General features: G+C 48.7%; 1 protein-coding gene across 1 annotated transcript; it reads left to right on the forward strand.

Moving 5' to 3' along the window:
* The first annotated feature begins 8,820 nt into the window (after positions 1–8,820).
* Positions 8,821–21,859, forward strand: RSL1D1 (ribosomal L1 domain containing 1). Its single transcript, XM_059415302.1, has 9 exons — positions 8,821–9,010; positions 9,703–9,842; positions 10,855–10,993; positions 12,087–12,235; positions 12,325–12,426; positions 16,404–16,497; positions 16,586–16,711; positions 19,012–19,341; positions 21,328–21,859. The coding sequence occupies exons 1-9, from the start codon at positions 8,912–8,914 to the stop codon at positions 21,652–21,654; spliced, it is 1,506 nt and encodes a 501-aa protein (XP_059271285.1). The 5' UTR covers positions 8,821–8,911; the 3' UTR covers positions 21,655–21,859.
* The last annotated feature ends 999 nt before the right edge of the window (positions 21,860–22,858 follow it).

Genomic DNA, 22,858 nt, shown 5'->3' on the forward strand with positions numbered 1-22,858 from the left:
CCAGCAGATCTGGAGAGATCTGATGAGCCCAATCACATGAGGACCTGACAAACGTGTGGTCTGCCTGCACATGGGATGCGAAGCTTTGTACAGTCTATGTGACTCGGTCTTTTTTTTTTCTTTTTTTTTTTAAGATTTATTTTAGAACTCCTGCAAGCAGGGGGAGGGAGAGGCAGAGGAGCGGACTCTCCACTGAACGTGGAGCCCGACGCAGGGCTCGATCGCAGGACTGAGGTCACAACCTGAGCTGAAACTCCGAAACAGACTCAAACAGCTGAGCCACCCAGGCGCCCCACAGGTGATTGAGGCTTAATAGCAGCAACCACACAGGAAGTCGGGGTGCTTCGTAGTTGTATCTCAGTATGTGGCTTTGGGGAGTCGGGGAGACATCAGGGATTCTGTCAGAAGTACTGCCCTCTCTGTTGAGGGTTTTTAATAATGATCAAGAAGCCAAACTCTTAACATGCCAGGACAGGACATGAATTGTAAACAGAGGCAGGATTATACAGTGGCTAGTGAGTTGCCTGGCAGCAGTATATTCCTGGGTCCTCCTTTTACTCCACGAGTTTGAGTTCTTAAGCCTTCGTTGGTGAAAGGACTCATTTGCAGGTTTTAGTGATCAGTCTCTAGTAAAGGTGTCGGGCATTCAGCGCGGTCTTTGCTTATAACTTGTCAGCAAGCTTGCTGTCAAAGCCGGGGTTCATATTAGGGAAGTTCTAAGTGGCTTGGCACTGACCATGGCAGTTCACCACAATTTTCGACTCCCTAAGTGACTAGGTCTCCAACCCTTCCCATCTGACCCTGTGCTCGAAAAACGTGTCGGGACATCAGCCACACGGGGGCACTGTACTGCGGCGGGGAAAAGATGGGAAGGAATCTTAACACCTCAGGCCCACAGAGGCCAATTTCAGAAACAGGTTGTTTCTATCAATGCATCTTTAAAAAGTAGCATCAATACCTCGGACACTGTAGCTTTATAGTGAACTACAGATCCAGTAGAGTAAATGATGGTCAAGTTACAATATTTTCCAAATTTAAAAAGACTTTTTAAGAAAAAAAAAAAAAAAACAGTCTCTGGCCATGAGAAAAAAATATGTTCCAAAAAATACCTTTTTTAAAGATTTTATTTGTTTATTTGACAGAGATCACAAGTAGGCAGAGAGGCAGGGAGAGAGGTAGAAGCAGGCTCCCCGCTGAGCAGAGAGCCTGATTCGGGCTCCATCCCAGGACCCTGGGATCATGACCTGAGCCAAAAGCAGAGGCTTTAACCCGAGCCACCCAGACACCCCCAGAAAGTACTTTTTATTTAACCATTCTAGTAACAGGTTATGTTTTCAGTCTCTGGCCACTTGTGGCCATTCAGATGATATATGAAGAATTTTAAAAGTCACGTACTGCAGCGGCAAATTTTTTTGTTTCCTTATATTCATCCTCTAAATTCAGTCTTGAAAGTGAAATTTTTGTTACTGTGATTATGTATTTCCTTTAAACTTTTTCTTAAGGTTCTGGCCGAATTCCTTGCATGAAGTATTTTCCTGTTTTCTGCTAGAAATAGATTAATTAAAACAAGGAAACAAGAACCTTGCAGCTGACAAGTATACTTTTTGCTATTCAATTGCTGTTGTTTTTACAAGATATTCTTTTTTTTTTTTTTAAGATTTTATTTATTTGTCAGAGACAGAGGGAGAGAGAGCAAGTGAGCACAGGCAGACAGAGAGGCAGGCAGAGGGAGGGAGAAGCAGGCTCCCTGCCGAGCAAGGATCCTGATGCAGGACTCCATCCCAGGACCTTGGGATCATGACCTGAGCCGAAGGCAGCTGCTTAACCAACTGAGCCACCCAGGTGTCCCTACAAGATAATCTTTTTAACGTGGGGTTGAACTCACGTTGCTGATTCTGAGTCGCATACTCTGCCTACTGAGCTAGCCAGTTACCCCATCAGTTACTATTTTTTTGTGATATGATCTTCTGTCAAAAATTAGGCAAAATCTTTTCCCACAGCGTACGCGGAGTCACATTTAATGTTGCACGTTTTCTTATCCCATCCCACCTTTGAGCTCTTAAATATTTCATTTCAGAGCTAATGATCATGCCCAAATATTTAAACAGTAAAAGTAGTTAAAATTAACTAATGCATAGGTTGGGGTTTTTTTGTTTTGTTTTGTTTTAGATTTTATTTATTTGACAGCAACATAGCAAGAGAGCAAATACAAGTAGGGGGAGTGGGAGAGGGAGAAGCAGGCTTTCTGCTGAGCAGGGAGCCCCATGTAGGGCTCGATGCCAGGACCCTGGGATCATGACCTGAGCTGAGGGCAGATCAGACGCTTAACAACTGAGCCACCCAGGTGCCTTATGATTTATGTACGTTTTAATTTTTAAGCATTTTCACCAAAAAGTTCTTTTCTTTGGTTTAAGAGGCTACTGGTCATCTAAGTCTGCTGGTAAAAGAGCTAGAGAGGAAACCATGGGGTAAATGAGATATTTAACTTTTTTGTAGAATTTGTTGTATGATTATATTTAGATTAAAACTATGGTGACTTCACCCCTTTCAATGGAATAAAAGTGTAGGACTCAAGCACTCTGTGTTTGCTCACAGACTTCACAAGTCTGAATAAAAGCAATCTCCATGACCAGCTTTGTTATTTCCTTGGCAGAGACACTAAATTTTAGGATCAAGAAATTTTGAAAGAACTAGATTCTTAGGAGTAATTACTATTTGTAAAGAAGTTCCAGCACGGGGTGCCTGGGTGGCTCAGTGGGTTAAAGCCTCTGCCTTCCGCCCAGGTCATGATCTCAGGGTCCTTGGATTGAGCCCGCATCGGGCTCTTTGCTCAGCAGGGAGCCTGCTTCCTCCTCTCTCTCTCTCTGCCTGCCTCTCTGCCTACTTGTGATCTCTGTCAAATAAATAAATAAAATCTTTAAAAAAAAAAAAAGTTCCAGCAGACAGAACTTGTGTACAAGTTGTTTTTTTAAGGCACAATTTGTATACAGTGAAATGTACATAATTTAAGTCTGTCAAGAGGGTACAATTACGTAGAACTCACATCAACATACAGAACATTTCCGTCACCCCAGAAAGTCCCACTGTGTCCCTTTCCAATCCATTCCTTCTCCCAGCCAAGGTGACCACTGTTCGGTTGTACACTCGTTTTCCCTGGGTTCGAGCTCCACATAAACGGAATCACTAGGCACCCAACTGTCTTCTTTCAGGCAACATGTTTTTGAGATTAATCACATTGTGTCTTTCAGTAGTTAATTCTCTATCGCCAAGTAACATTCTACTTTATGAATATCCCAGAATTTTTTTTATCCCTCCTTGAAGGGAGATTTAATTTTGTTTCCCAATTAGGATTCTGTCATTTTAGTTGCAAATACAACGTTCTTTGAGCTATCATTAGAAATGCAAACAAATAGGGGCGCCTGGGTAGCTCAGTGGGTTAAGCCGCTGCCTTTGGCTCGGGTCATGGTCTCAGAGTCCTGGGATCGAGTCCCGCATCGGGCGCTCTGCTCGGCGGAGAGCCTGCTTCCCTCGCTCGCTCTCTGGCTGCCTCTCCGTCTACTTGTGATTTCTCTCTGTCAAATTAATAAATAAAATCTTAAAAAAAAAAAAAGAAGAAGAAATGCAAACAAATAAATAAACCAGACAGAAAAGTTTTCATCTTTTCTGTTTATCTGCTTTTATTACCAAACAGATCATTTTGTCCCCCTTAAAGGTGGTGAAATGACACGAGCTCCATTCTGATCCTGTCAATCCTGAATCCTTTCTCCACTGCGTGCCCTTTGGCGAGCCATGCCTGTTCCCAAGTGGGACTGTCCCCACAGACTTTGGTGCTGCCAGGGCAAATTACCCGGACTCATACCTCTACTAATCAACTCCTTCAACCTCAGGACCAAGTCCTATTTTTGTTGTTGTTTCTTGTTCAGCTGACTTATTTTCTTGAATTATGTTCATGAACAACTTTTTTTTTAAAAGATTTTATTTATTATTTTGACAGACAGAGATCAGAAGCAGGCAGAGAGAGAGGGAGGAAGCAGACTCCCCGCTGAGCAAAGAGCCCAATGCGGGGCTCGATCCCAGGACCCTGAGATCATGACCTGAGCCGAAGGCAGAGGCTTAACCCACTGAGCCACCCAGGTGCCCCTGAATAACTTTTAAAAATTCTTTTACTAACCTTTTATTGATGACCTCCCATGCTACTTGAAAACCTTCCTAATTTGAGTAAAGACGTACTGAACTGTTAAGGACATCAAGCAGGTATCTACCAGTGTGATCGCGGTCCTCCAAGAACTCGTCAGCTGCCGACCTTCCATGCCAAGAGACAAGTGGTACTGAGAACCTGTTCTGCATGCAGAAGTCTAGAAATCACTTTTCAGATTGGCCTGAATATGACATTCCTCAAGGAGTGTAATTCCTCTAGACTGATGCTGGCTGGATTGCAAAGTTTTCTTCCTAAATCGTGTCCAAGGAGGGGCTGGTACACTCCGCAGGGCTGAGTGACTCGGTGTGCCCGTGGTGCTCACCCGGCCCCACCATTGCTGGAGGCCCCCTAACTGCCCGAGACTTTGCTGCCCGCCCAGCGTTCTTTAGAAAACTGGGTCTAATGACAATGTCTTATGTCTTGACTGACTGGCCAGCTCTCCCCTGCCTGAACCCTCCTTCCCTCTTTCAGCAGCTAAGATGCACAGTTCACCTCCAGTCCATTCGGTCATAGTATTTTCAGCTCGGGGCAAGTCTTGTGCTATTATGTGTGTGCTGGGTGCTATGCAGGTAATTGCTGTCTCACTGAATCCTCTAACGATTCCGGAGAACCAGCACTCACCTACAAAAGGACCAAAGGAAGGGAGCAGGAAAAGGACAGGAAGGCTGGCACTGTCTTTTTTTTTTTTTTTTTTAATTTATTTGTTTGACAGAGAGAGAGAGATCACAAGTAGGCAGAGAGGCAGACAGAGAGAGAGGAGAAAGCAGGCTCCCCGCCGAGCAGAGAGCCCAATGCAGGGCTCGATCCCAAGACCCTGAGATCATGACCTGAGCCGAAGGCAGAGGCTTAACCCACTGAGCCACCCAGGTGCCCCGGCAGGCACTGTCTTAAGAGCACATGGGAAGCACAAAGACTGCTTCAGAGGAAGGAATGAAGACAGTGCACCGGGAAGAGCCACACTGGGAGCAAGGGTCTGTTCCCCCGCGTGCCAGGTGGGCCCTATGTGTACCCCCGGTTCTTGCGGAACAAGCAGGTCTTACCAGGGCAGGGTAGGGCACGGACTCTAGAGAGGAACTCTCACTACCGCTGTCCTCTCGGTTTGTGAGCCACCTGCGTCCACGCGGTACTCGGGGGCCGACAACGCGGCTCACAGTGGGCCTCACACCCTCCCACACCTCAGCCCACCCTGGGAACTCACGTGGCCGGGCGCGCACACACAGTTGGGCACCGGGGACCCAAAGTCCCGTGAGGCCACACAGGTTCAGTCTGTGGGGAAACCAAAGATGCTAACAAGTAATTCAATAATGCCACTAGAGAGACGAGGCAGTGTCACTAAGCACGCTATCCCTGGTGATGAAAGAACCGAGACCCTAACGAAGTCCCTGGGACACGAAAACACGGTCACTTTACTTCCTTTACCCTCCTGGTACAGGTGACACACATCCCCGCGCTCCATCTTCCTCCGCCCCTGCTATTGCTCATAATCCTTCTGCCGAAACGGCTTTCTGCAAGCTCACTGTACCCCCCCAACCACCGCCCACCAGCACGGCCTTATTCAGTGTGTCTTCCCAATTTCCTCAGTACTGACGCGCTGTCACCCTGTCCCAGCATCTCCGCTCCTCCAGAGGGAACACAACGCCCTCCTGGTTTCCTTTGACATCCTGGATTGATTTCTCAGGCTCCGACAGGGGCTCCCATCCTCCTGTCCCCAAACTGTGGGCTCTGCTCAGCCCTGCTCTTCCCCTGTCCCACTTTGTGCGCGCTCATCCGTCCACAGCTGTTAACTGTCCCTTCTCTGACTTCCAAACTTCCTTCTTTCCTTCAAGAACCTTCCCTCCCACGGCCCAGATCCTGGATGTGCCCCTGGAATGTCAAGCTCAAAATACTGAAAAAGAATCTCGTATTTTTCTTCCCAAATCTGCTCCTCCTGCTGTCCCAAGTTCTACTAACACCACCACTCATGTGCCCAGGTATTCAGAATTTGGGAGTAATCTGAATTTCCCTCCTAATATATCCAATTTTTGGTCAGATCTTTTTCTTTTTTTTAAGTAACCTCCATGCCCAGTGTGCAGCACAATACGGGGCTTGAACTCATGGCCCTGAGATCATAAGCAGAGCCAAGATCAACAGTCACACAGATGCTCAACCGACTGAGCCACCCAGGTGCCCCTTTGGTCAAGTCTTACACTTGGTCCTCGCTGCTGTTCCCCTCATCAGATTTCAGTACGTAGACAACCACAGTCTTTTCCTGTAAACCGTGTCTGTCATTCCAATGCATTATATATTCTTTAAAGAAATACTAATTATGGGGGCGCCTGGGTGGCTCAGTGGGTTAAAGCCTCTGCCTTCGGCTCAGGTCATGATCCCAGGGTCCTGGGATCGAGCCCCGCATCGGGTCTGTGAGCCCCACGCAGGTCTGTGGGGAAGGTAATGAGTTGCTCTGGGACCTGCTAAGCATGAGGTCTCCCCAGGACATCTGTGTCAACACAGTGGATGGGCTTGAAGACAGAAGGTCTACAAATTGCCATTAGCTATCTACGATGGATAACGAATTACCCTTAATTTAGTGCCTTAAAGTAACAAACACTTAGTGCCTCACAGTTTCTGTGGGTCAGGAGGCAGCACAGCTAGACAGTTCTGGCTAAGAGTCTCTCTAGAGTCTGTGGTCGGGGCGCATGGGTGACTCTATCAAGCAACTGTCTTCAGCTCAGGTCATGATCTCAGGATCCCGGGATCAGGCCCTGCACTGGCTCCCTGCTCAGCGGGGAGTCTGCTTCTCCCTCTCCCTCTGCCTGGCCCCTACTCAACTCATTCTCTCTCAAATAAATAAAATCTTAAAAAAAAAAAAAAAGTTTCTGATCGTCTCAAGGTTCAACTCCTCGAGGATCCACTTCCGTGCTAACTCCTGTGGTTGCAGCAGGCTGAGTAGCGTCAGGACATGGTGGCTGGCTTCACCCAGAGCAAACACTGTGAACACAACAAAAGAGAGGGAGGGAGAGAGACATGCAAGGGAAAAAATACTCAAGGTGGAAACTAGAGTCTGCTGTGTCCTATTTGACAGAAACAAGTCACACTGGAGGGGAGGGGAATGAAGCACCATTGCTTAAATATCCAAGAATTTCTGGGCATGTGTCCTATTTTTTTTATATCACCACAATATCACAGCCAGATTATGAACTTTCCCAAAGCCTAGTGATGGACTGGGCCACCTCTTCTTCTTCCCTACCACCCGCTCAAAAACCATATACCTACAGAGTGCTCCAAGGTACACAGCAACCTTCAGTCTCGCAATGAATTAATTGCCTAAGCTACCATTCTAGCTCGTCTCCCATCCTCCCCTCCGCCTGTCCCTGCTCCAGCCACTTGCTCCCTGCAAACACCACCATGCTCCTTTAAGGCACGCCTTTGCTTTGGTCTACAAGTCTGGTTCTCCACCTCGAATTCAGAGGTCACATGCGACTCCCCTAACGCTCTTCGCAGAACGCTAGTCAACGCCGGCACACCTGGCCTCACACAAAATTCAGAATACGGTGCTAAAATGAAGACCCTTCGACACGAAGTTCTAGAACAGATGAGTGAGAGCAGGTGCTGAAGGTTTCAAACCATTCCTTCCACAAGCTGATCACAAAGTCACTGTCAGAGACCAGCGGAAGAACAAGCCTTCCTCCAGGCTTGCCAAAATGGAAGGAGCATTTTGCGGGGAAACAACAGACATGGAAAGCACCCCCCCCCCTCCAGCTCCCCTTCTTTCAGCTCTCAAAAATGCCCACAGCTAGTTGCAAAAAGACTAGAATCATCTTGTAGGTCCATCAAAATGCTCCTAAGGAAACAGTTCACCTACACGACAGAAGGCAGTTTTTAAAGACGAGGAGGTACCGACGTGGACAATCTCCAAGATCCATGCATTCGGAGGAAAAGACAACGCCCAGAACAGCGGGTACACTAGGCTAGTATCTGCTTTCCAAAAAAGATGATTAATGGCCGCCTGGGAGGCTCAGTCGGTCAAGCGTCTACCTTCCGCCCAGATCGTGATCCCAGGGTCTTGGGCTCCCCGCTCGGCGAGGAGCCTGCTGCTTCCCCTTCTGACTGCTCTCCCTGCCACTCCCCCTGCTTGTGCTATCAAATAAATACGTAAAATCTTAAAAAGGAAAGAGTAAGTTTAACCCCACGCATCCATAAAGAGGAAGAAGGATGTATTTCCTAACGTGCCTGGCACATCCCTGGAAGGCTCCAGGTGGCCGCGGGGGGACCTCGGGGGACGCGGGGTGGGAGGGGCTTCTACCTTCTCCGGCCTCGGATTATTCCAGGCGGCACGCTTCGCCCGCGGACCGGAGGCCCAGGAGAGACCCGCGCCCCCGGGCTCCCAGGGGGCGGCGGCGGGTGGCAGGCCAGGCCTCGCGCTCTCCCCGCGCCTCTGCCCCGCATCCAGGCGCTCGCTCGAGTCCCTCCGCGCAGAGTGAGAGCCAGGAGTCACCAGGAGGCTCCCGCGCCTCACGCGAGACACTGGGACCCCAGGCGCGCCCGCTAGCTCGGTTCACGCCAGCCGCCAAAACTCCGCAGCTGTGACTTCCTGGGTCTTGACCCCGCGCTCCCGGACGTGACGCGAGAGGCCGGTCCCGCCCCGCAACTTCCGGCGACGGGCCTGAGCTCGCGCGTGCGCACGGGGAGCCAGACCCGGGTACCGCGAGCAGGGCCGCACGAGGTCCGAGCGAAATGGAGGGTTCCGCTGCCCCCGCACCCTCATCCTCAACCGCAGCCTCGGACTCCGCTCCCGCGACCCCGGCCTCCGTGGAGCAGCTGGACAAAGGACAGGTGAGCGGCCCTTTGGAGCGCGGGGTTCGGAAGGCGGGGTGCCGGTGCGGGCTTCGCGCCCCCGCGGACCCCCCCGAGGTTTGGGGAGAGTCGCTGGGTCGCGCAGCGCTCAGCCTGCCCCCTCCTTCCTGCGCGCGGGGAGGCGCCTGCCGACCCCCAGCCCTGCGGCCTGGTCCCCCAGGTAGATGGCAGGGGCAGCCTGGGGTTCCGGGGTGCGACGCACCTGGCTCTGCTTCTTCACCCGTTGGCTTGGCCAGGTCGCTTAATTCTGCAAGCCTCAGTGACCTCGGGTCTAAGAGGGCCTCTGCTGGCTTCGGCGCCTCCCCGGGATCAGAGGAGGCAAGGCCGGTGAAGACCTGTAGCCAGGGGCCTGACCCTTGGTAAGCGCCCAGTGGGTGCTAGTTACGGCGCGTTGCGCTTTTCCCGCGATCGCTGCCTCAATCAGCACGTTCTCACCTGGCGCGATGCCTTCACGTGGGAGAGGCTCTCTTTGGCAAGTGGGTGCTGAGCGGATGGATACTTCGGTCAGTTTCTGATGGAGTCTGATCCGAAATTGTAGGATCCTAATACAGAGCGTTGTGGAGTTGCCTATTCAAATAGAATTTGAGGAGGAAAAAAAAGGAAAAAAGGCGAGAGGAGAGAGCAAATGCTAAGAGTGAGATTTAATTTATTTGCATATCTCTACTTTGCAGATTAGAAAGGCAGTAGAAGCTCTGTTGACACATTCCAAGTCCAGGAAAAACGCGAATGGATTGCTTTTGAATGAGAATGAAAATTTCTTTTTAATGGTGATATTGTGGAAGATTCCAAGTAAAGAACTGAGGGTCAGATTGTAAGTTCTGATTTTCTACTTTTTGCCCTTGTTATCTGCTCGGTCATTCTGAAGAGCTGTAACAGTTGCGCTTTTGTTTCTGGTGGAAATTTTGCAAACTCAAATTATGAGTTGGAATATGTAATTGTGCCTTTAAAAAACAAAACAAAACAAAACAAAAACACGGGGCGCCTGGGTGGCTCAGTGGATTAAGCCTCTGCCTTCAGCTCAAGTCATGATCTCAGGGTCCTGGGATGGAGCCCCGCTTCTGGTTCTCTGCCTAGCAGGGAGCCTGCTCCCCCCCCCCACCTCTGACTGCCTCTCTGCCTACTTGTGATCTCTCTCTCTCTCTCTGTCGAATAAATAAATAAAACCTTCAAAAATAATAATAATAACCCCATGTTCACTACCTTGAGTGGCTTCATTATGTTTTAAGTCTCCTTATATCCCACATAGTAATTGATACTTTATTTGGTGGGGGAGGGGCCTGGGAAGCAGGAGACTCCACACCGGGGCTGGAGCCCAGTGCAGGGGTCGATCTCATAACCCTGAGATCCTCCAAAATCAAGTTGGACCTGTAACTGACTGAGCCACTGAGGCACCCCTAATTGATATTTTGGACTCTGGGTATTTGTGACAGTTTACTTACTCTTCTCCATACCATTGAAGACTAGATATATTTTTAAATGTTCGGGGTGCCTGGGTGGCTCAGTGCGTTAAGCCTCTGCCTTCAGCTCAGGGTATGATCTTGGGGTCCTGGGATCAAGCCCCACATTAGGCTCTCTGCTAAGCAGGGAGCCTGCTTCGCTCTCTCTCTCTGCCTGCCTCTCTGCCTACTTGTGATCGCTCTCTCTATCAGATAAATAAAATCTTAAAATTTTTTTTTAAAAATTTTCTCGGTAGAGTATTTGCTTAAATAGCGTGGATGTACTTTGTTGGAATGACTGAATTGATGGTGTGTTCTGTGGAATAGAAACATACATTGTGTCTGTTATAACGCTTGCTTTCTCTGTTCCATCTCTGTATTTTGCAGGTCCTTGCCTCACAGTATTCGATCAGATTTAACAGATATTTGTTTACTTACCAAGGATGAACCCAACTTAACTCCTGAAAAGACAGAACGGTTTTACAAGAAGCTTTTAAACAAGCATGGGATTAAAACCATTTCTCAGGTCAGGAGCGGTTAATATTTTCAGGACAATTAGAAGATCTGAGTCAGTCCTTGAAATGATAAGTCATACATTCTTGTACTACCTAGTATTTCTGTCATAGAGATTTTATTTTATTTATTTAGCCATTCATTCATTTATTTTAAAAATTTCATTTTTGCATAATCTCTTTACCCACCATGGGGCTTAAACTCACAGCCCTGAGATCAAGAGTCATGTGCTTCACCGACTGAGCCAGCCAGGTGCCCTAGGAATTTAATTCTTTTTTTTTTTTTTTTTTTTTCAGATTTTTTATTTATTTATTTGACAGACAGAGATCACAAGTAGGCAGAGAGGCAGGCAGAGAGAGAACTGGGGAAGCAGGCTCCCTGCTGAGCAGAGAGCCTGATGCGGGGCTCGATCCCAGGACCCTGAGATCATGACCCGAGCTGATGGCAGAGGCTCAACCCACTGAACCACCCAGGCACCCCAGAAATTTAATTTTTAATCTTATTTTTTCTTTATAATTTTTGTTGGCTTCAGTAAGGTATGTTCCATCTTTTATATGATAGATGAACTGTTAAGGTTTTTTGTTTTGTTTGTTTGTTTGTTTTGACCTAAAAGCTAATGTGTACATCACTAATTTATTTGAGAGAGCATAAGCCAGGGGAGAGGGAGAAACAGACTCCCCTCTGAGCAAAGAGCCCAGCGCTGGGCTAGATCCCAGGACCCCAGAATCATGACCTAAGCTGAAGGCAGATGCATAACCAGCTGCCACCCAGGTGCCCCGTCCTTAACTTTTGTATCTTGAACAGTTTCCAGAAGATCGTTCCATTAGGTCATGGTCAGCACTTTTAGAAAGTTCCTGGGTTTGCCTGTGACTTGGCGCCTCCTGTTGTGGTTTGTAGTTGTAGGTGTCCTTTCGTTATAGGCCGTCCCAGCTCATCAGTCTCTGTGTCCCCAGTGGTTAACACAGTGCCTGGCCCACGCTTGGCGCTCTCCACGTGTTCCCTAAACTGTGGCCCTGGGACGTTTTAAGATCCGGACACAAGTTACTGCTTCAGTTTTCTTCTTGTTCAACTTTTTACGTGTTTCCTTTTCCTTTTGTTTTTTTTAGATTATCCCCCTCCGAACTTTAAAAAAGGAGTATAAAGCCTATGAAGCCAAGCTCCGCCTCCTGGGCAGCTTTGACTTCTTCCTTACGGACGTGAGAATCCGGCGTCTCTTGCCGTCGCACCTAGGGAAACATTTCTACCACAGAAAGAAGTAGGTTTCTTACCAGTAACGGGGTTTGAGCTGAGTGAACTTTGCAGATGTGGATACATTCGGCTCCAAGTGCCTGTGTGTTCTTACAGAGTTCCGGTACCTGTAAACCTTCTGTCCAAGAATTTATCCAGGGAGATCAATGAGTGCATCGGTGGAACGGTCTTAAACATCTCTAAAAGTGGTTCCTGCAGGTAGGTCAAAGCTACCAGTGTCTCATTTTCTACCCACTTGATAATAATTATATAAATTTTTTTTTTTTAAACAAGATCATGTTAATGAAACCAGATCTTTCTGTTAAAAGTAAGGTATATCCCTAAGAAGTATTTGGTTCCCTAGAAAAGCGCCATCCCAGAGAACTTTGTACAGTGATTAAAGTGGTCTGTAGCGGGGATCTGCATAAGAGTCCTGAGCACGGGGTGCGTGGGTGGCTCAGTGGGTAAAAGCCTCTGCCTTCGGCTTGGGTTATGGTCTCAGGGTCCTGGGATAGAGCCCTACATTGGACTCTCTGCTCGGTGGAGAGCCTGCTTCCTCCTCTCTCTTCTGCCTACTTGTGATCTCTGTCAAATAAATAAATAAATAAAATCTTTTTTAAAAGCGGGCGGGGCGGGGGGAGTCATGAGCTGTATATGGCTGCCATGGCCAAGGAGCTGAATTTCTAATTTTTTTTTTTTTTTAAGATTTTATTTATTTATTTGACAGAGAGAGATCACAAGTAGGCAGCGAGAGAGAGGAGGAAGCAGGCTCCCCGCTGAGCAGAGAGCCCGATGTGGGACTCGATCCCAGGACCCTGAGATCATGACCCGAGCCGAAGGCAGCGGCTTAACCTGCTGAGCCACCCAGGCGCCCTGAATTTCTAATTTTACTTGATTTCACATAATGTAAACTGAAATCGGCGTGTGTGGCTAGTGGCATCTGTAGGTATTGTGGGAAACAAGGAGGACAAAACTAACACGTAGTGAACGTCAGTGGTTCTGGGCTCTCCTCTTGCCCAGGATCATGGTCCCCGTTACAGGGGAGAGACCCCTAAGTCTTGATTTGACTTCTTGTTCAGTGAATTCATCATCCATCCTGCCTCATCGGCTGTCTGCTGTCTCTTTGTTTTCACACTGATTTCTTCTGAATCAGGATGGCGAGCTGGGTAGAACCCCCACACCCGGCCTCTGAGATCAGGAGAGACCTTTTGGGGAGGTGTGGCTCCCCGGGTGGACAGAGAATGTGGCTCCACCTTTTTTAACACGCCAAGGGGCTGGTTCAGTTTGAGCACTTGGCAGATGAGCAGAAGGAGGGGATTTTTTTTTTTTTTTTAATCATATAATGTATTATTTGCCCCAGGGGTACAGGTCTGTGAATTGCCAGGTTTACACACTTCACAGCACTCACCATAGCATACATATACTCTCCCTAATGTCCAAACCCAACCACCCTCTCCCTGCCCCCCTCCCCCCGGGCAACCTTCAGTTTGTTTTGTGAGATTAAGAGTCTCTTATGGTTTGTATCCCTCCCAATCCCATCTTGTTTCATTTATTCCTTTCCTACTCCCCAAATTGCCCATGTTGCATTTCCACTTTCTCATATCAGGGAGATCATATGATAATTATCTTTCTCTGATTGACTTATTTCGCTCAGCATAATACCCTCTTGTTCCATCCACATTGCTGCAAATGGCAAGATTTCATTTCTTTTGATGGCTGCATAGTATTCCATTATGTATATATATACCACATCTTCTTTATCCATTCATCTGTTGATGGACATCTAGGTTCTCTCCGTAGTTCGGCTATTGTGGACATTGCTGCTATAAACATTCGGGTGCACGTGCGCCTTCAGATCACTACATTTGTATCTTTAGGGTAAATACCCAGTAGTGCGATTGCTGGATTGTAGGGTAGCTCTGTTTTCAACTTTTTGAGGAACCTCCATGCTGTTTTCCAGAGCGGTTGCACCAATTTGCATTCCCACCAGCAGTGTAGGAGGGTTCCCCCTTTGAAGGAGGGGATTTCTAAACATATTCAGAATCATTTTGAAAAATTCCCTTCTGGCTGGGGCATCTGTGGTATGGGGTTGGGCAGCTGCCAGGAGGGCAGCACTGGGGGGCTCTTGGGCCTCTCTTCCAGATACCCCAGAAACCTCTGCATGCCCAGGGCAGGACCCATGGTAAAATGGGACCACCAGATTGTCTAGACTCTGCTTCCCCGGGACGGTTCTGGGCTTATCTTCTGTCTGCAGGTGGGCGATCCCTTAACTGGGTGTAGTAAAGCTGCTGAGAAGAGCTGGTGGTCAGGCCTGGGCCCGACTCTGGTTGTAGGCAGACATCAAAGTCGTGGCTCGTGGGAGGTGGTCCTTGGGCAGGTCAGAGGCCCGGGGGCCTGGGATCGGTGGGCGGCCGCGAGCGGGAGACGGCTCCGAGAAGGCAGAGGAAGGAGCCGCGGTCTCCTCTTTCCCTTCAGGAGAGTTGTGGGCAGCGGGCGGACAGTACAGACGGGCGGACAGTACAGACGCCTGAGCTGCGCTTTCCTCTCCTTCCACACCCACCCTCCTCCCGGCTCCCTCCTCTCTCCTGTCCTGTCACCTGCCCCCTGTCCTCTCTCCTTCACTGCTTGTCGTCTTCCCGTCTGGGAGGCCGGGGATGTGCTTGCAGCTGGCAGGGAGCGCGCAGCGGGCAGAGCCGTCTGTGGCCTCTGTGGCCGGAGGGGGTGACAGCAGCAGCCCCGTCGCGTCCTCACTCTGCGACTCCCAGCAGACCAAGAGTTTGCCTTCCAGCTCCTGAGGCAGGGAGGACAGGGCCTGGCGGGAACGGGGCCCCAGTGGCTGAGCGGTAGCGGAGCTTCCGCTTGCCTTCTGTCTACACCCCGCTTCAGCCGAAGGGATCATCTTGCCCTTGGCCCGAAGATGCTGTTACACCAGGAACAAGAACTGTTGGTCTTAGATGATGACAGCTGGGTCAGGACAGGGGACCATAAAGACACAAGCGTCCCTCCCAGCCATCTCCTTCCAGAACAGCCCCTCCTCAGGAAAGCTTGAGGGCCAGCTGTGTGACCCGTGTTTTCTAGAATGAAGGTAGAACTTCCGCCAGCTGATGGCTGATAAGCCTCTCAGGGCAGCTCCTTCATCACCGGGTCATGGTATTTCAGGAGCAGGGCATATGCTCTCTCTCTCTGACAAATAAATAAAATCTTAAAAAAAAAAATAACATGAAACTAAGCAAAACAAGTCAATCACAGGAAAACAGTTACTGTATGATCTCACTGATAGGTGGAATTTTTTTTTTTTTTTTAAGATTGTATTTATTTGACAGAGGCAGGCAGAGTGGGGGGTGGTGGTGGTGGTGAAGTGGGCTCCCTGCTGAGCAGAGAGCCCGATGTGGGGCTCGATCTCAGGACCCTGTGGTCATGACCCGAGCCGAAGGCAGAGGCTTTAACCCACTGAGCCACCCAGGTGCCCCTGACAGGTGGAATTTAAGAAACAAAACAGGATGGTAGGGAAGGGGGAAAAATAAGATAAAACCAGAGAGGGAGACAAACCACAAGAGACTCTTCATCACGGGAAACAAACTGAGGGTTGCTGGAGGGACGGGGGGGGGGGGAGGGAGGCGGTAACTGGGTGACGGGCATGAGGGAGGGCACGTGATGCCGTGAGCACTGGGCATTATACAAGACTGATGAACCACTGACCTCTACCTCTGGAACTAACAGTACACTATGTTAATTGAACTTAAATAAAATAGCAGTTGTATAAAACAACTATAAGAAGAAATAGTGAGGGCGCCTGGGTGGCTCAGTGGGTTAAGCCGCTGCCTTCGGCTCAGGTCATGATCTCAGGGTCCTGGGATCGAGTCCCACATCGGGCTCTCTGCTCGGCAGGGAGCCTGTTTCCTCCTCCTCTCTCTCTCTGCCTGCCTTTCTACCTACTTGTGATCTCTCTCTGTCAAATAAATAAATAAAATCTTTAAAAAAAAAAAAAAAAAAAAAAAAAAAAAAAAAAAAAAAAAAAAAAAAAAAAAAAAAAAGAAGAAATAGTGAAACCACAAAGACTTGAACGCTTCTACCTTTAATTGTTTTTTCTCAGGATCGTGTATTTATGTTCGCTTACTTTGCCTGTGCTGTATTTTGAAACACAAATTACTATTATTTTTTAAAACTTTTCTGTCTCGTACTGTATTATGTTGCAGTACTATCCGCGTTGGCCACACTGGAATGGAGGTTGAGCACGTTGTCGAGAACATCATCACTGTGGCAAAGAGGCTTTCGCAAAAGTTGCCAGAGGTGCGGTCCCACGGGGGCATGCCTTGACTCTTGCTTGTTTCAAAGAAACGGGACCCGCACCGATCATACCTTTTTTTGTCTGTTGCAGAAGTGGGAGAGCGTGAAGCTCTTGTACGTGAAAACTGAGAGGTCCGCTTCCCTGCCTATCTTTTCCTCGTTTGTCAGCTGTCAAGATGAAGCCAAGGGCATAAGCACCCCCAGTCAGAAGAAGAAGGTGAGTAGGGTTTAAAATACCGGTGGGCTTCCTCCCAGATAGAAACATGGCCCAGGAAGAGGAGCAGATGCCCTTCCTGCCTGACCTTTAGTGGCTGCCCAGTGGTCCTGCTTTGCGTGCGTTGCCCCCACTCTACAGATGAACTCCGTTAGCGGGGGTGTGAGTAAAGCATAGCGAGGTACAGGTACCTTGTGTTTATTGGTACGTTAGTTAAGTGGCCGAGGAGGCTCAGTGGGGGCCTGTGTAGAGGCAAGAGAAGCTAAAAGAAAACAGGAAGTTCGTTAAGCACTTTTATTTTTTTTTAAGATTTTTATTTATTTACTTGACAGAGATCACAAGTAGGCAGAGAGACAGAGAGAGAGGAGGAATCAGGCTCCCTGCTGAGCAGAGAGCCCCATGTGGGTCTCGATCCCAGGACCCTAGAATCATGACCTGAGCTGAAGGCAGAGGCTTTAACCCACTGAGCCACCCTGGCACCCTTTTAAGCACTTTTCGGTGGACAAAATTGACGATTGTGTTAGGCTCACAGATAACCTCTCAGTTTGGGTTTGTAGGTTTTCAATGCTCTTGATGCTAGTGCACACACACACACACACACACACACACAAAAAAACAGAGAACGTTTCTTTTTTTTTTTTTTTGCTGTTGGTTAGACCAGTCTCTTAGTTTGTTGACACTTTTCTTTAGCCATGTTAATCAGGTTCAGTGGGGTTTTAATTTAGGTCTTGCTATTTTTTTTTTTTTTTTAAGATTTTATTTATTTATCAGATAGGGAACACAAGTAGGCAGAGAGACTGACAGAGAGAGGATGGAAAGCAGGCTCCTCACTGAGCAGAGAGCCCGATGTGGGTCTTGATCCCAGGACCCCGAGATCACGACCTGAGCCGAAGGCAGACACTTGAACCCACTGAGCCACCCAGGCACCGCACTATTTTTTTTTTTCTTTTTACTTGTAGAAATGGTGTATTTTGTTCTTTTTCAAAATGGCTTTACTACTTTTACTTTCTTATTAACTACTCCTAAATCATTCTCCATTTCCCTGTAATTCCTGGAACACGTTCAGCGTTAACTGTTGTATCGTCCAGTCGTTGGAGTAGCACTGTGCTGGCATCACAGCCGATTCTGTGTCCCTGCTGGCTCCTTGTGGACCTCTTGTCTTTGTGTCGTGACCGTCGTATTGGGAACATGATTGGTAGAAATAATTTGAGGTATAGGATAGAGATGTTTCTCTAGAAGATTTCCATTTCTGTGTGTTGGGCACCTTGGGACCCTGGACCTGGAGCGCATTTCAGGGCTTGAGATCCCCTGAAGGATTCCAAGCAGACCATGCGAAGACTCTACACAGCTCTGCTTCCTCTTCCTCTTTACCCCGAGAGTAACTCACAGGCCTCCCAGCTTACTGTGGGGGGTTCCTCCTAGAACCCCACCCCAGTGTGGACACTGGTATTTGATTTCTCTCCATCCACCCTCCACTCCCTGTTAAAATAAAAATTAGGGATCAGCAAATACTCTTGGCAGAATTTGCTTCTGGGCTCACTTACCCTTTGGTATTTTAAATGTCTTACAGGTAGTTGGTTCCTTGATGCCTTTAAGATAAAAAAAATTTTTTTTAAATATATTCTACCCTACTTTTTTACTTATTTTCATTGGGAAGATGACCCAGGATAACAGACTGCTGTTACGAGAAGCAAGAAATCTGAATTTTTTTGCCATTTGTCCGATTCATTTGAGGACTTGGAGAAAATGTTGGAATTGCTGGTTAAAACGTTGGAACCGCTGGTTAAAATGGGTTGGATACGGTCAGGGATGTTATTGACTGGGACTCTGTGGTTAGGACAACAGACCTCTAGCTGTTGAAACGTTTTACTGTTTCCACTTAAAGCCAAAACCCTGAAGTGGGGGAAAAATGATGAGTTGTGTGAGTTTGGGGAAAACCGTTTTATTGAGACATAAATCACATCAGAGTGCTCTACAACTGAGAATAATTCTTAACTCCCCCGTGAATGAGATCAGCTTTCACGGAAGCCCCAGCCGCACACCCGGGTTCGGAGTCCCGGCGTGTTAATTCCCAGAGCGAGCATCCTTGGCTGCAAGTTACAGCCAGACTGGAGTTGAGGTTCACGTGCCAGTCATGGGGTTTGTTTGCTCGGAGTTGGTCCACATCGAGGCACTTCGCAGAAGCGTTGGGGGCATCAGAGCTGCATGTGCTGAATTTCTGCCGTTGATGTGCCGACGAGTGTGTCCCTTACTGAAGTTACGCTTGGGCTTGTGTATGTATCGTTTTTGCTTATTTTTTGTAGGAGGCAAAGAAAAAACAAAAACAAAAAGAGTATCGTGAAAAACAGAAAGAGAAGAAGAAAAACAAAAGGCTTATGAAGCAGGCTGGAAAGACCCCGTCAGGCCCGGAGAAGGAGGACGTGGACACCAAAACTAGTGGAGCTCCGGCCCCGGCCCCGGCCCCGGCCCCTGCCCCGGCCCCTGCCCCCGCCCCCCAGAAGGAGGGGTCCGGAGCCCGTGAGAAGAAACAGGGCCGTCGAGGGAAAGCTCAGTCAAAGGTGCAGGAGGAATCTGAAGACGAGATCCCTGTGCTGGTCCCAATAGGGGGGACGCCAGCCAAAGGAAACGTGGAGGTACTGACTGTCATTGATTTTCACTGTAGTTGTAGGAAACGCTGCCCATGGTTTTAACGAGCAGGCCAGGGCAGAAACGTGGGCAGTGGTGTCGTTGCTGACGGAGAGTGCTGGATCCCCCGTGTCAGCCTTAGGAAACTTAGCAGGCCATGGCGGCTCGCAGGCGTGCTCCCGAAACCTCTCCGGCACCCCAGCCCTGCGGGCTCCGGAACTCCAACTGCGTGGGTTTCACGGAATCAGTTAGAGGAACAGAATTTTTTAACTGTTTGATTCCTTGGTATAGTTCTTCCTCGTTCTCAGTGTCCGTCCAGCTAGGAAAAGGTCTCTGGAACATGAGGAGGAAGAAAGGGGATGCTGAGGGCCCGGACGGCTGTTCTCACCATGGGTGCAGTCGGCCTGTGCCTGGTGTGAGGAGTCGCCTTGGGAGGTGGGAGTGGCCGTCCCAGGGCTAGCCCTGCCCTTGACCGATTGGGTTCTTTGTCCAGGAGCGGCCGTCCTTAGAATTGTCAGGATGTTGGAGTTTTCATGTTGGTGAAAGTATTCCTTGTGCAGGTGTCCCCAGAGTTCCTCTGAGTTTTTAAGTCTGCTCGGAGCTAACACAAAGGATCCGTGTACCTGGGAGCATTGTAATTGTTTTTGGAGAAAGCACACTTTGTGTGTTTCCAGGGGACGGCTTGTGACATGTTGCAGATTGGAAGAGTGGATAGCTGACTGGCTGGTGTGTAGCTCAAGCTGTAGAAGTGTGTTCGTGTGTACAGAAGTCTCCTCGTTCGCCAGCGAGGCGCAGAGGAGGACACGTCATGGGCCTTTCCGGTCGTCTTTATAAGTAATTTGAGATGATGTTCAGTAAGAAAATACAGAGCCCTCAGTGAGTTAAAGCCTCTGCCTTCAGCTCAGGTCATGATCCCAGGGTCCTGGGATCGAGCCCCGCATCGGGCTCTCTGCTCAGCAGGGAGCCTGCTTCCTCCTCTCTCTCTCTGCCTGCCTCTCCGCCTACTTGTGATCTCTCTCTGAGTCAAATAAATGAATAAAATCTTTTAAAAAAAGAAAATACAGAGCCCTTGGGAATGCTAATGAAGTAACTAGGGAAAGGGCATAACATTTGGCATTCATTCATTTGTTTTTAAGATTTTTTATTTGAGAGAGAGAGCGTGGGTAGAGGGGTGCAGAGGGAGAAACAGAGTCCCCGCTGAGCAGGGAGCCCGACATGAGGCTCCATCCCATGATCCCAGCTGAAGGCAGACACTTGACCAACTGAGCCAACCAGGTTCCCCAACATTTGACTTTTAAATGAATGCACACTTCTAGGGGGAAAGTAGTGAATGATAGGTAGTTAATATGGTGTGCTGAAGTTGTCAGAGAATTTTGTTTCTCGTATTTCTTACGTTTTCCAAATTTCCCATAACAATCCTACCGTTTTATATTTACTGAAAAGCAAACTTTTGCTTTGCTGGCTGTTTTTGCCTCTCTGACTTCCTCCCATATTGGACGCGTCTGTCACTAGAGTGCTGTCCAGCGGCTGTCATCTGGGCTCTGGAGGATCCTGGAACACGCTGCCCTCCAAGACCTTCTCGGTCTGCTTTGGGAAGCAGGGCTTCCTGACAGGCAGCCCGCGTGGTTTTTACACAGACAGTTTGGGAGACTCCTGTCCTCACCCACAGGCAAGGAATGTACACCTGAAGATGGAGAAGAGTCAGGATTGGGCCACAGGCTCCTAGGGGTGCTCCCAGTGGGCGCTTCTTGGTGTCTCTATGAAAGGCAAAAACGGTTCTCTGTTGACCAGATCTGGGAGAGCAGCACCAGGGTCCTTGCTACCATCCATAATGATGGAAAACAGTTACCTTTCAGAATGCCTGTGTGCCAAAAGGCAAAGCCATCCCGCATGTTATCACACTGTAGTATCCCTTTGGGGGGTGACATGATGATATCACTTCTCAGAGGGACACTTTCAGGGTTTCCCTTGGACTTAACTCTGCTTTTTCTTAGGTGCAAAAACAAGCTGCAGGAAAGAAGCCTCCAAAAAAGAGTCCTGCTCCCAGCACACCCCGTGGGAAGAAGAGAAAGGCTTTACCGGGTTTGGAGACCCCAAAGGCTGTGGAGCCCAAGACCCCAGGCAGTGGCCCGGAGAAGAAGCCAAGAATCAAAGAAGACGCAGAGAAAGAAAAAAACTCTTCGCGGGGGAAAAAAGACCCAAGACAGATGACCAAAAAGCCAGGGGCTAAGTTCTTCACCACTGCTAGTAAATCTGCGAAAAAAGCTCCCCGCACTCCCAAACAGTGGCCCAAAAAGCCCAAAGTACCCCAGTCGACCTAAAAATCTAGAGACTCAGGCAGAAGGGAACATCCACATTCCCCAAAGAGCTTTTTAAAAATGCAGGGTCCTGACCCCCATACCATGCAGTCTTCTCTGGGAGTGAGGCCCAGACTTCAATATTTTTTAAAACCTCCGCAAGTAGTTCTGGCATCCGTTTGTGCGCGTGAGAACCAGTAGTTTTGAAGTAAATCAATTTTTTTTTTAAGTTGGTCTTCTGTGCATTTGCTAATAGGACAGGAGAGTACAGTGCTCTCTGGCTGTTATTACAGCGTGCCGTCGGCTTCTGAGCAGAGTATCGGCCTTCCCCACCTTGTTGGTTTTTCCTGGAACCCCCCCCCCACCCCGATGTGATCCTTTCCCGCCCGTTTCCACCATCTGTTTTCTGAGGCTCCTTTACACTCGTCTGTGCAAACCGTCCCAAAGCTCGTCCGCAGGCCCGGGATAGGCCCGCTGCCGACACTCGGCTGTGGCACTTCGGAGAGAGTCTTGGTGGGTTTTTGGAAAGGACCCTTGAGATCCAAATCATTGATTTCGGTGGCAGTCCGCCACGGCTGTGGGTCACTGAGGCAGTGTGCATTCAGTGGGCTTAGTTACCAGGGAGCATTGGCGTAGGCAAGAAATACATGCCCGTCTTCCTCCAGACTGTCCGCCTGTGTGCATTTACGTGTACACTGTGTTCCTTCTGCAGGACTGTTCAGTAGATGTGTTCTGAAGCAGTAAGTGACTGTTGGGGTGCTCAGCCTCTCCCTGGATTTGATTGGGGGGTCCACATCCCTGACTCTAAGCCATGGACGCACTGTCCTAATGGCTAGTGACGCGTGCTTTCCAGAAAGATCATATGGTTCAGAAACAAGGCAAGCCTCCAGGGGTTTTCCTTCCAAGTCAGGAGCTAGACCACCTGCTTTTTTGATACCACAAAGTAAATGGTAACATTTACTTTTTAAATCACAAAAGTCTCTAAAATGCAGAATTTGTTATTTCTGCTGGCCTCAGGCTCTCGAGTGTGCATTTACTGTCAAGGGCAAGCGTCATCAATGGGTTTTCCATAGGAACAAGGTGCCGTGGGGACACGGCCAGATGGGCTTCAGAGATGGAGATTCAAGTGCTGTTTTAAAGAGGGAAACTCAACGTTGTCAGGCTAGTCCATTCTCTACAGGACGTAATTTTGCAGGGGAGAAGCTGTATGGTGTTTTCATCCCAACCT

The sequence above is a fragment of the Mustela nigripes genome, chromosome 11, assembly GCF_022355385.1.
Source record: "Mustela nigripes isolate SB6536 chromosome 11, MUSNIG.SB6536, whole genome shotgun sequence".
Classification (NCBI taxonomy): Eukaryota; Metazoa; Chordata; class Mammalia; order Carnivora; family Mustelidae; genus Mustela; species Mustela nigripes.

Coding starts and splice junctions, on each gene's coding strand:
- RSL1D1 (XM_059415302.1), top strand. CDS start 8,912: ATGGAGGGTTCCGCTGCCCCCGCACCCTCATCCTCAACCGCAGCCTCG. Junction 12,427..16,403: donor TCTAAAAGTGGTTCCTGCAG/GTAGGTCAAAGC, acceptor ATTATGTTGCAG/TACTATCCGCGTTGGCCACA. Junction 16,712..19,011: donor CCCCCAGTCAGAAGAAGAAG/GTGAGTAGGGTT, acceptor TATTTTTTGTAG/GAGGCAAAGAAAAAACAAAA.